The following is a 13,668-nucleotide window of genomic DNA, read 5'->3' on the forward strand; positions in this document are numbered from 1 at the left end:
GCTTGCTTGCAACGATTTGGGTATCTACAGCCCCCTATCGGCAGAAAAAACACACACTGTCACTTTAAGAGTGCACGTTTGTTAATATGTTCAGTGTTGCCCTGTAGAATGACACCTCTTCTTAAAGAGCTTATTGGAACAAAAGTGGTGAAAGCTGCAACTTTTACAGACAAATACAATTTATTTCAGGTAAATCTTTTCCAGAAACATTTTCAGATGAAACCCAGCAGGCGCCCGTGTAGCGCGTGACAAAATGAAAGTGTCCGTGTTAGAAGTCGGAGAAAATCACGGTGTGAAGGAGATCAGGTTCAGAGGAGACACTCTCCTGACCGGTGTGTTGTTGTTAGAGAGTGGAGTGAACAGATCGGCTGATGGCGTCTCCACCTGATCTCGGACCTGTGAGATCTGCCTCAACAGAGCCTTTCCCTCTTCACGGGCCTGTGTAGACAGACGACACCCGTTAGAGCTCTGATCAGCTCCTACAACTGGAAGCTGAGGAACACTTACGTCGTTGTAGTCACAGCAACGCTGAGCGCAGATGGACGCCTCGTCATAAAGCTTGTTTTTGAAGTAGTACTGACCCAGGTAGCGTAGAGCTGTGCTCACCTCCGCGTGTTCAAGTTGCTCCTAAATGTGCAGAACGTCCAGTCAGATGTGTCAAATGCTAATTTCACATAAAACACCCAAAATAAACAAATCATCTCCAGAACTTGATTGAAAACCCAAGGTCCCGAATCCAGACCAGGACTGAGTTATTTTAATTTTCATTAAGAAGTTCTTACCCCACATGAGAAGATGTCCTGAATGTAAAGCATGTAACACTGGGCGGCATCATCCGCCTCGCTCAGCTGCTCGTGTAACCTGCGGAGGAAGATTTCACTTCAAATATCTACAAACAACCCGCCACCAGCTCCACAGGCACATTTCTGATCTCCAGCCAGACCGATGATGATGATGATGATGAACACTCACTTTGCTAGCTTGAGTAGAGCCATTTTTTCCACATCCCCCACAGAGTACGCCCTCCAGTAGCACTGAACAAAATACAATTTAAATCACCGTTTAAAGACTAAACTCTGATTTATTACTCTCGTTATAAGTCACCGACAGCTGGAAGACGTTTTACCTTCTTGGCTTCGACTTGCTGAGACAGTTTCTCGTAGCTTTCGCCCAAAGCGACCAACATGCGCGAGTCATTGGGTCTAAAAAATAAAAATACACTTCTTATGCTGCGCTGGGTCAATGCATATCTACTTTTGTGTTCCTTTAAATCAAAATAACATTTAAAGCCACGTTTTTAAATAAAAATATACTTAATAGGATAAAACAATCAGACAAAAATAAACTTTAAGTCAAGCTGCAAACCTGAGCTGGTGAGCCTTCCTGTAATAGTACAAACAGTAAAAAGGCATCTTGAGGATCTCGTACGTCTGACCCAGGCCATACCAGGCACGGTAGTCCCGCTTGTTCACTTCTATGGCATGCCTGAGGGGCAAAAACAGCAAAGTCCCGTTTGAATCACCCACACAGTCCAGTAAAAGCTGAACACCTCAGCGTGACCTCTGCTCTGACCTGTAGGCCTGAATGGCTGCTGAAGTGTTCTTCATCTCCATGTACTCGTGACCCATGAGGGTCCAGGCCCCGAGGCAGCGAGGGTTCAGCTTCAGGGCCCGCTGGAAGTACAGAGCTGCTTTCTCGTGTTGAGAACGTAAGCTGTAGTAGTTACCTGAAAAGGCCGATTCATTTAATTAAAAAGGTCGTTAAACAACTTAAAGCGGTGACTCTCAGTACAGAGAAGATCAGCTGACTAAGAGCATCACCAAAGCTCCGACATGTTTACGTCATTTATCATTCAAACGCGAGCAGCACGTCTAAAATAGAGATTTTTAATGAGGTTAGCGTGGTGCTCACCGATAACGCAGCACGTCTCCACTCTGTACTTGTCTATCTCTACCAGGTTGTGGGCCAGGTAGCTCAGCTCTGGTTTCATGCTCTGAGGAAAAACACAAAACACCTTAAAACAGAGAAGTTGACCGCTGCGCCTCACATTAACGAACCACAACTCACTTTGACATAAAGCAGGTTGGAGAAGGTGTCCATGTTGTCGATGCGATACGGATCCTGTTCCCTCAGCTCGTTGAACAGCGCCAAGGCTTGGTCAATGTCTTCCACACAAAAGAGACAGCCTTTAGATGTATTTGTTTTGTTTATTTCTAACGTTTATAAAGAACACACACCTCTGATGTTGTGGTAGGCAACAGCAATCTGTGAGATGATGTAGGTGCTCTTGGAAAAGCCGGCCTCGATGAGATTCTGGTATTTCTGCAATGCCTCTTTAATCATCTGCAGCTCGGTGTACATGTGGGCCACGAAGAAGTCTTTGATCCAGCAGTCTGGTAGAGATAGTGACTTCAGCTGGAGGAGGACCAGGAATAAACAACCGGGTTACGTTTGGAAATGTTGATTATTTCATTACTAATATGTTCTAAAATGCAACAAAACCTTTAAAATTTGAGTTTTAAATCAGTGTTTTAGGTGCACTGTAGACTTTGTTACGGTGGCCCAGAAGGTTCAACAAAACACAAAAGCTACAACAGAGGTGATGATTAAAGGCACACTAGGCAGTTTTGCTTGCTTTTAGCACCCCTAGTGTCCGTTATCAATTCTTTCTGGTTAAACCAAAAATGAAACCCATCTCCTCGCTTAATCGAACAGCTGAACGGTCTCCCCAGGCTTCCTTACGCCTACACAACACTGGAAGCAAAGGCGGCGTGGAACGCTTTACCCGCAACAACCACTGCACTCCAGTCTCAGCAGCGAAGCGGCTTCTCTGCCGAGCTCCTCTCTCGACTCGCGAGATCACAAGATCCCTCGAGACTTTAAAGATTACGGTTTGTTTATGCAATCCACTATTAAACCAAAAAGAAGCAAATCACGTTTGATGTCAAAGAAGATGCTCCTCACCACTGCCAGGATTAAAGCCATGACAAACACACCGCTGCACTTCTGAAACAATGCTGTGCGTAAATAAGCTGTTGGGTTACACGTAAGCCACATATATATATGTACCCTACCTCCCCACCGAGTGGACACTTATGTTGTGTAATGTCTGAAGTCTGTTGCATTTCTGTCTGAGGTGTTTTTGGCATAGCAAAGCTGCCCTCCTTGTGGAGGGTAACTCTGAAGTGCCTTTTTTCCCTCCACCTGACTCAATCCTCATGTAAACCCTCTGATCTCTGTTAAGGTAGCGCGACTCGGGTTGCGAATGACCACAGTCACCAATTCTTGTCATGTGTCTATGCCTATGTATGTATGTCTGATCTCAGAATTGTGTGTACTGAAACTCTAATTTCCCTCTGGGATTAATAAAGTGTCTTTGAATTTGAATTTATATGTATACATATACATGTATATAATATATATATATATATATATATATATATATATATATATATATATATATATATATATATATATATATATATATATATATATATAAGCAATAGCATCGCTGCAGAACTTTTATTTTGAAATTTACCAGTGATTTTACACTGAAACAGTGAGTGATTTCCTGTCTAGCCCTATGTTAACTGCGGAAAGTGACACATCCCAGAAGCGGCTAGTGGCAAATATAGAACCTGATCCCGTCTTTAGCAGCGTGGCGTGCCGCCTCTGGGACATGTCTGAAAATGTCCGTGTTGCGGCTGGTTTGTTACACTCCAGAAACTATAATGGATTCTATTTGAAGCAGTGCCGTTCCGCGCTGCTTTTGCTTCCAATGTGCAGTAGGGGTTAGACTGCTGCATATTGGAAGCATCAGGATAAATAATAGCTGTGGCCAAACTGAACTAATGAACTTTGTTGCTGACTTTTGTATCTTCTTGAACTTTCTAGGCCATCATTATTAAGAACACAGTATGACTAGCTTCTTGTGTTTACGTGCAACCAAAATATTTATTACCATTTCAATATTTGTGACAAGGTTACTGAGCTCCAGCCATGCTCCCCAGTGAAGAGGAAGTGCATGAATCGCCTCAACGAACACGCCCACTGCCTCCTTCAGCAAATCAAGCTTCCGTAGGACCACCCCGTACCTGAGTTTTCACAAACACAGGAATGAGTAGCAAGCCTGTGTTTAATTTGACAAACTGTACAGTGTGTTTGATTTGGCTGAAGGAGCTCTTACAGATAGAGGGTGAAGCCGTCCAACTCTCCTGCAGAATGCTTCTTGCTGAGCTCCACTCTCAGCTCTCGCAAAGCTTCATTGCGGACCTGTCCCTTTTCCAGAGGACCTAAAACCACATCCCAACATACAAAAAGCTCAAACTACGCAGAATAAAATTTCTATGTTTAACTGAAAAAATCCTCACCTAAGCTGTCCACCGTTTCGTCATCCTTCTTTTTCTCTCCTGACTAAAACAAATAAAACAAGAACTTATTTCAAAATATTTCCCTTGCCTACAACCGTGAAGAATATGCAAGCTCATACCAGATAACGAGAATACATATAGAGAAAATACGCCTTCTGACTGCAGCAGCCCCTCAGAAAGTACGCAGCTCGGTCGTACTCTTTCAGGTCGAAGTACGATTTGGCCAGTGTAAGTGCGTCCAGGTCCTGTGCATCTTCCTGTATGAGAGCACAACAAGCGAAAGGGTCACTCCAGTAGCAGTACATAGTTTAGAACCATTTCATTTGACTGTGCTTGTCTTGTCTACACCAAAAGCAGCCTGTCATCATGGTCACATAACAATGGAGATGCTATACACTCTTAAAACAAATAAAACAAATAAGAGTAAAGCTTGCAGGTGTAAACAAAAGCTGAAAGAAGCAGCGAAACAAACCAACCGTGATTGTCTCACTTCATCAAAGTCAGAGCCGTGTCCAGGACTTTTAAAATGGGGTGGCCCATGTGGGGCACTTGTTTATTCATGGGTGGCACCAACGGTTATGCTTATTTATTTATTTACTTACACAAATCGTTTATTTATTTATTTACTTTCTAGTGAATTTTTGAGTTTCACATTGCACAATCACCATTTTTTCCCCTCTTCATCTTCTACTTTTGTGGTGGTTAGCAAGTCACTTCTTGTGTTATTACTGCCACCAACTGGAGTTGAGTGGGACTCTAAATATTATGTATGTGAATATGAAAAAATATTAAATAATATTAATACTACATACCTGGGCTAGAAAACAAGGTGAAAGGTGCATGCAACCACACACTATTTTGGAGTTTACAAACCCAAGCCTTTTGTCGACAATGTAAAGTCAATTTAAACTGTGACTTAGTGGGGTGGCACCTGGGATGGCCAATCAGATTCCAAGGGTGGCATGTGCTACCCCAAGCCACTCCCTGGACACGCCCCTGATCAAAGTGTTTCAATTCATTCTGAGGAGATCTACATGTTCCAGACAGCCAGGGCTGTCACTGTTTATAACGCATAAGACAACAAAGAGCTAGAATAACACATTTCTGTTAATGCAAGCAGCTTTTAAACCAGAGTAATGGTTGAATCATTCAGCAGTGACTGATGTTGGTAAGCTCATTTTCATACAGAACATCAAGCCTGAAGCAATTAGAGAAGAATAAAAGAATCAACAACGAGGAATCTGCCATGTACAGAGAACATAGAGACGAATAAATAAATCTAGTAAAGTGAGTCCCAGTTAACGAACCTCAGTGAAAGGGGCTGATGGAGGTAAATCATCCTTGGGAAGAGGCTCCAAAGCAAACGCCAATTCAGAAGCCCTGCAATGTGAAAAGTACATTATCAGCGGTTTACACACAAGTTAGAGTTTAACGTAAACTACGAGCGAGGTTTAAAACATTAACAGCTATATTAATATATGTTAATAAGCAAATAACCAACATGACATCTGGTTATCAGCAGTGCTTTTATAGCTACCAAACGTAAGCAGACGTTGTTCTTTATTTGTTTACTAAGATAAAAGAATAAAATACTCTGCGAACATTAATAACTTCTGGTCTCACCACTTGGCGCTGTGAAAAAGTCCTCTTTCTTTACAAAGCGAAATAACTGATATTAGCTGTTTTTTTATTTGTGTCAAGTCCCCGAACTCACTGCACAGGGCCGCCATTTTTATATTTTACAGAACAGGCCGGCGATTGGAGGAAGTCAGAGTGACGAAAGTTGAGTCAATTTCCTGTTTTTTATCCTTTCAAAATACAAGTCTGACTGTAGACAGGTTTTAATAATCACGGTCCCTGTCGCATCTTTTCCTGCGTTGCTACTTCAGTCAGCTGTACCTAACCCAGCCTGATTATAGAGGTTTGACCACATTTTTAAAATATAGTCTGTTAACATTTGTTTAAGTAATTAGACGTAAAATACAAATCAATCAATCAATTACTCAGGATACATGTTGTTGATAAGAATCAAGTAGATGTAGTTTACTGCCTATGTGTATTCACCTCTAAGTGTATGTGCTGTTGTAACAAGTGATTGTCCTTACAGTGGGACTAACCCTTACACTGGTGTCACAACCCATTTCAAACATCAGCACCGTTGCTTCTTGAGTAAAATTTCAAGTTAAAAAAAGTGACATTCTATCAATACATATGTTGAAAAGTATTCTACTTCTTTATTTTATTTAACCCTCTGGAGGCAGGTGTTGCAGATTTGCAACAGTTAAAACCTACCTACCAGGTTACTCCACATACGTATTTCATGAGCATTTTTTAACTCAGAAGTGCCCCTGAAGGACTTAGTTGTTCATCCTTTTATCAAAACTTATTTGAGCCTGAGAGGGTTAAGATGGTGAGACTAAATGCTTGTAAATGGCAAAAATGAACAAAAGTGTTGTACCAGCTTGTAGACACTAGAGGGCAGCAACTCACCATATTCCCTTATGTAAATGCTGATGGAAACCAGAGTATTGTTCTGTTTTCTGCCACCAGAGGGTGCAAAATCCCCCCTTTTTTCAAGGCAACAAAACATTGTGTTTTAAAAAAAGTTAGATGAAGGGTTTCTACTACATACTCTTGTAAAAGTTTTTTTTTAGACAAAGAACAAACATAAAATAAGAACTGCATTTCTTTTCTGTGACTGGTTACTTAACTTGTAAACATTTAATTTATTTACTTGCAATCTGATATTTGGTTTGATTGATGATCACATATGCTGTCTATAAGGCAATTATATGTATTATTTAAAAAGAAAGAAAGAAAACAATCTTTTATATAGCGCCTCTCAAGATTAAAATCACGAGGCGATTCACAAAAACAAAAATATGTAAAAAATAAGAAATTATTTTCAAAAATGATTAAAACCATGTTTAAAATGATAAAAATAATTGTGATTAAAATATACAGAAAGGGAGAGAGAAAATTAATAGGAAAGAGGGAAATTGGTGGATCCCGGAAAAGGCGGAATATGTAGAAAAAGCTGAATAATGAGAGGGTGGTGATAAAAATCACACCAAAACCAGCCTGAACAAGTGAGTTTTTGCTTTTAAAGGAAACCATTGAGTCCACTGATCTCAGGCTCAGGGGTAGAGAGTTCCAGAGTCTGGGGGCCACAGCAGCAAATGATCTGTCATTTAGGGCATCTGGATGGAGACACGATCACTCAGCCTTAGAAATTAGGGATTTTTTTCCAGCATTTGCAGGAACAAAATGTTATACAGACAGCTTTCATAAAGCTAAACAAGACAAAACTCATCAGCATGCTTATAGATTTATTTAAAATACAATAAACTACATAAAATAACTGCAGGTTTTAAACTAGTATTAACAGCAAAGTTAGTCTAAATAATAGTAAAGCCAGAATGACAACACTTATACAAACTACTTAACTAATAAAACTAAACAAGTCTATTTTAACTATCTGTGTTCAACCAATGAGCTAAAGCTATAGCTATTAGCAGCTAGCTACAAAACAGATTGTGTTTTTTAAAGCTCCATTAAGATAAAGAGGCTAAATAGCTTTTAAGACTAAACGTGTAGTACCCGCTTTCAGACACTAGAGGGAAGCAACTCCCCAGCTTTCATTATTTTCTAAATGCTGCTGGAATCCAGAGTGTTGTTCTGTTTTTTTTACTACGGAAGGGCGCAAACTCCCTATTCTTTTAAGCCAACAAAACAGTGTTTGAAAGAATTTATAGGAAGTCTTTCTACTAAGTACCTTCTTTTACTTTATAAATACAGTCCCTTCTTCTCCTTCTACTCCTCCATCATCTCCTTTTTAATATCAACATTCCCAAAAGGACAAAAATAAATATTACCATTTTCTAAAGGCTTCATTAAGATAAGAAGGCTAAAATATTTTCTTCTGTTTCTAAAATGCACAACAGTGTAGTATCAACCTTCAGACACTGGAGGGCAGCAAATTCTCCTGTCGATATTTTGTGAGAAATTCTGTTCCGCTGAAAATTTCTGTTTCCCCTAATAACTTTGGCAAATGAATATAAATATTTGAAAATCACATTGTCCACAGTGAGATGAGTAAAAGACCTAAATAAAAGATTACATCCTTTTACATGGTGTAAAAGCGTTATTTGTGGCTGATTGTGTAAAGTAAACGTAAGAGACAAGTTACAGATGTAATCAGCTGTTTAACAAGCATAAGTCCTGTGAATTTGAAAACATTTGTTCTTGATTTGTCAAAGTTCTTGAGAAAACTGAACATTTCAGGGAAAAATAAGATCTCACACAACACCTGTACTTTTGCATACTGGCCCACTTAAACCACTGCCCCCACCCACATCATAACAACCTCTGTGTAAAATTTAAAGAATTACAAAAATATACAAACACCTTTTTCTTGTGGAGGTGGTAAATTACACTTTGTAGCATTCCTCACTTCTGTTGTCCCGGTTTCACTGGTGGGAACAGGATAAGATCTTTGTCTCGCTGTCAGCTACATTATTGGAAGTGGGGTTTTCAGAAATCCACATTTAAATGATTCTTACTTTTCTTAAGGTTTAGCTGAATGGTTCCTGAAGCTAAAGTTTTCCTCAAATAGAAACCAGGTAGGAAGTCCTCTACCACGAGACCTTCTGGTACGGATGACAGATCTTTGCCAGATGCAAAAGGCCGTAGCTTGGAAGTGAGAGGAATTCTTCAACCACACGTTCCCTTTTAAATGTGTAAAGACAAAGTGAAAAGAATAATGCATCCTGGACCAGCATGTGCCCCTGAAACCAGCAGCCAAGCAGGTGCTCGCACTTAGAACTGCCCTTTTAGCCTGCTAACTTCCTCACACACACACACACACACACACACACACACACACACACACACACACACACACACACACACACACACACACACACACACACACACACACACACACACACACACACACACACACACACACACACACACACACACACACACACACCGTGTTCCTGTCCCAGATGGGGAAATTCTAACGGAGTTTAAAAATGTTGGTTTGAATTTTCAATCTTTAACAAGAAAGAAAAACTTTAATTTTTTTGCATTTTTTTTATAAATCTTTTGATGCCATGAGGCTTATAAAGTAACGGGAATGTTTTTATGTTACCAATATTTTTAATGAAAAATACCAATGTTTTATTTTTTGTCATTGAAACACCCGCATATATTAAAAAAAACATTTTTTGTAGTTTTTAGCATTTTCCACTTGTGTCCGGTTTATTTTTCAGTCAGCTATCTGGGCCAAAACGTGCTCTACTGAAACCATTAGCTAATAAATCTGATAAGATTGAGTGACAGAGAAACTTCATGTCATCTGACAACGTGCTTGCTGTCAAATTAAACAAAAACACATTGTACCTAATCTGGCCAGCAGATGGCGCTGTCTAATCAATGTTTTGATGCAAAATACAAAAAGTAAAGATGTTTTATTTCAAAAGTCTTCCTAACATGATCTACCCGTGTGATCATAAATCTAGCCAACGATGTTCCATCTCCTTGTGTTCTGTGTCCTCCCTTTCCTTTGGAAAGAACAATTGTGGGAATGTGGCGTGTTAGAAATGCCATTCCTAATTGCAGGAATTGAAGAACTGAGCTGGGATTTATAATGAGGAATAAACCGCCTCTGCTCCCTGAAGACTCCTTAAAGGGACGAGAGGGAGACGGTTTAAAATATGTGGAGTAAAGTGAGACAGTCAGCCGCACAACACTGAGGTTCAGGTTGGAGGGTTTGATGTGACATTTGCAGAACATTACAGCAAAAAAGAAACCACGATTGATGGTACTATATTCGATTATTCACACACTAGACAGCAAAATATAATTTCCCTTCATTTTGATGTGAAGCAGTGTCTGCAGGGACCCCCCCCCCCCCCCCACGAGTTTCCAACTCGGTGTCGGACATCATCTGTCAGAGGTGTCTCCTTATTTTCTCCACAGAGCAAAAAGCCACTTAAAGAGACTGACAAAGTAATCAAGCAGCGCTTTGCTTTACAAGGCCAAGAGCACGGCTCACTGAGCAGGTTGAAAAAGGTGCAGATGCAGGACAAGTATTCCATCTCCTCTCTTCACTCACACACACACACACACACACACACACACACACACACACACACACACACACACACACACACACACACACACACACACGCACACACACACACACACACACACACACACACACACACACACACACACACACACACACGCACGCACACACACACACACACACACACACACACACACACACACACACACACACACACACACACACACACACACACACACACACACACACACACACACACACACACACACACACACACACAGACACACACACACGCACACACACATCTCTGTAGTACTTCACTACATCCCACACACACCACCTGAAGGAATGAGGCAGCAAAGTGCAAGATGGTGCAGGTGAGACAGAAAGCGGAGACATTTGTGTACCTGGGTAGGAAAATTCACGTTTACTTCGTTCGTAGGTCTGCACACACTTTCAGTTTTGAAATACTTCAATCAAAAAGAAGCGTATTTGTTTAATCTAACAGATGCATTTATTTAAACAACACACGTCATGTTATGGAACAAATTCCTCCAGCGATGAATAAAATGAAATATTTATCATTTTTATTTAAAAAAAAGTCGAAGCTTAATATGTTATCTGAAACAATCCTAAATTTCCCAACTTTCCTTTGTAAATCTTTTTGGCGGCACGTTAAATAGCAGAACAGATTAGGAAACATCATTGATGTTTGAGGCTAAATCAAATGTGTTTTTCAGGCACATGAAAAAACAACAACCATATTTACCCTTAAAGCCAAGCATCTCTGTACATCTGTTCTGTGTAAAGAAGCATGAAGAGAGGCTTCCCAGACAGGCCTCGTCCCTGCGGTTTTGACCTTCAGGGTCCCGAGCAGGACCTTCTGATTGGCCACTGATGATGTTTGTAGCTGGCTCCAGAACAGCCAACAGCCATGTGTCATCAGTGCAGCCACCACCTGAGCTCGGCTCCACACTGCCTCCACAGTGACACGGCCATACGCTGCTTCTACCCACATTTTTGTGAGCAATCATGAAATAGTGAAGTGCATCCATACCAAAGATGGAAGAAAAAACAAGCTATTTAGGTAATGACACTGAAGCAATTTCAAGGTTTTGAGTCTTCTTTCCGCCTCAAAGTGCTCAGATAGGTTGTCAACTGCTGGGTAATCTGGTGTTTCTTCTCCTTTTTTCTGCTCCCCACCATGACGAAAGTGTTTTGATTGAGGTTACATGAGGAGATAGAGAGGAAGAGCGGATGTGGAAAATAGAGGAGCGTAATGTACGTTGTTCCGTCCGTCACTGAGGCTGAATGCTGCCAAACTTCATCCCCAACATCAAGGCGCTGAGCGACGTGCCCCAGCAGCAAAGCCAGGCCTCGGATAATGCCGGAGACAGATGTGTCATGTCTGTGCACAGAAGACCTAGAGGAGGGGGCTACCCATGGTATGAGTTTGCCTTTTGGGACAGGTGGTGCGGGGAGCAGCAACAGACACAATAAGGCTAACGTTACATGCCAACCCCTCCCAACTTTGACGTCCAGCCACCAAACTCCACACCCAACTGGGAACACGTAACGTACTGAATCACACAGGAAGTCTCTGTCAGCGCCCCGCTTCTACACCAGCTTTGTTTTTTACATCCTGTAACATGACACCCATCTTTGAGCCACACTGATTTTAGCTGGTTCAGCTAATGTAGCCAGCTGGTCAAAACAAATCACACCAAGTCAGTGCGAGTTAAACCATTCACTGCATCACCATTTGACCGACACATAAAAAGAACCATCTGTCAGGTTTCACCCTGTCCAGGTTCATAAATTCAGACTTTAATGATTTCATATCAAAGCTCCTGTGGTCCGCTGCAAGAATTATGCTGTATGGATGAGTCTGGACAAGGAACAAGCCACTCAGATGTAATTATCAGCAGACGTAATTCAGGCCAGGGTTGGCAGCACCGATTTTTGGACGGGGTGATGGGTTGCTGCACCCTGGGCTATGTAAATGCATTATTTAACATTGTGTGATTCATGACTTTATACAGGAATTCTGATATAAATTCAGTTTTCTCCATGGTACCTTGAAGAAATATCACTTATTTATAACGGAACGTTGTGTTCTCTGTTCCCTCCACCGACCGTGCCACGCTTGCAGCAAAAAGGAAAAAGAGTCTGTAGTTCCATGTTTATTATAATTGTGCTTTTTCAAGCTTGTAATTTTCTCCTATAAATTATGTGCAAACGTGAAAACATCCATTGTGAAAAGCTAAACGTTTGCCACCCTCCACTGAACAAATTTGAGATGAATGCAAAACGTTCATTTGAAATTTCCGGGAAACCAGCAAGTCCTTTAAGGTGGAAGGAAGAGACAGAAGCCCTACTGGTCGCCTCATGGAGGGGATTTGAAATGCCCATCGCTCTGATTACTTCATGAGGGAAACCTTTGTTTCGCACGATCCAATTTACTATTTCTCATTTGAAGGACTTTCCCAAGACATTTCATGTATTTGTGAACAATTATAGTTTTTATCTGTTTTGCCTTTTATTTATTTATTGCCTATTTATGTTTGATATAATTTCCCCCACATCAAACATGACTCCAGCTCCTCCTGAGAGCTGAATGTTATATGATGACTCAGACTGATGCCACAAGCTGAAGCACGTTGGTTATTAAACAAATGAAAGGAGACGTCTTCTCTCCCTGCTCCGAGTGCTGTGGGAGGTTCTGGACTGTTTTCATTCTCCTTGAACCTTGAAATTGGTTCATGTTCAAGAACATAAACCACTTGTATCCTTGCTTAACTTTTGATGTAAATAAAGACTCAAGTCATGAATAATGAAACAAGAAACTCATGGTGTTGCATTAAAGAAGCAATCCGGGGTTTTGTCCCTTTCAGAAATTACGTATGAATATATTTTTAGAAATGTATAAAATTTTAACATTTTTTACTTTGTTTTTAAAGAGCAAGTTCACTTAGAAATCATTTATTTATTTATTGTTTTAGAAAATGATCAGTAACTCTGAGTTTAACGTGCAGGCTGAAGGTGAATAGTCTTCTGCTTCTGTCTCCTGCGTGACGCCGGGATCACATCAGCAGCAAAGCGCCACGAAGCAAATCGCTCACGAATTTTTCACGCTGCCGGCTGCTCCTCCGCTCACATCAGACGAAAATTTTCGACAAGCGCTTCTGCTCTTGCCTACTGTTT

General features: G+C 40.9%; 1 protein-coding gene across 1 annotated transcript; it reads right to left on the reverse strand.

Annotated features, from left to right (window-relative positions):
* Positions 1–161: 161 nt before the first annotated feature.
* On the reverse strand, positions 162–6,134 carry cdc23 (CDC23 (cell division cycle 23, yeast, homolog)). The gene is made up of 16 exons (XM_015960804.3): positions 5,994–6,134; positions 5,678–5,750; positions 4,490–4,627; positions 4,371–4,413; positions 4,187–4,292; positions 3,962–4,094; positions 2,238–2,415; positions 2,068–2,165; positions 1,912–1,993; positions 1,573–1,726; positions 1,366–1,485; positions 1,127–1,202; positions 973–1,034; positions 783–861; positions 508–627; positions 162–438 (listed from the first exon to the last, which is right to left on the reverse strand). The coding sequence occupies exons 1-16, from the start codon at positions 6,098–6,100 to the stop codon at positions 286–288; spliced, it is 1,722 nt and encodes a 573-aa protein (XP_015816290.2). The 5' UTR covers positions 6,101–6,134; the 3' UTR covers positions 162–285.
* Between the last annotated feature and the right edge of the window lie 7,534 nt (positions 6,135–13,668).

This window comes from Nothobranchius furzeri, chromosome 10 (genome assembly GCF_043380555.1).
Source record: "Nothobranchius furzeri strain GRZ-AD chromosome 10, NfurGRZ-RIMD1, whole genome shotgun sequence".
Classification (NCBI taxonomy): domain Eukaryota; kingdom Metazoa; phylum Chordata; class Actinopteri; order Cyprinodontiformes; family Nothobranchiidae; genus Nothobranchius; species Nothobranchius furzeri.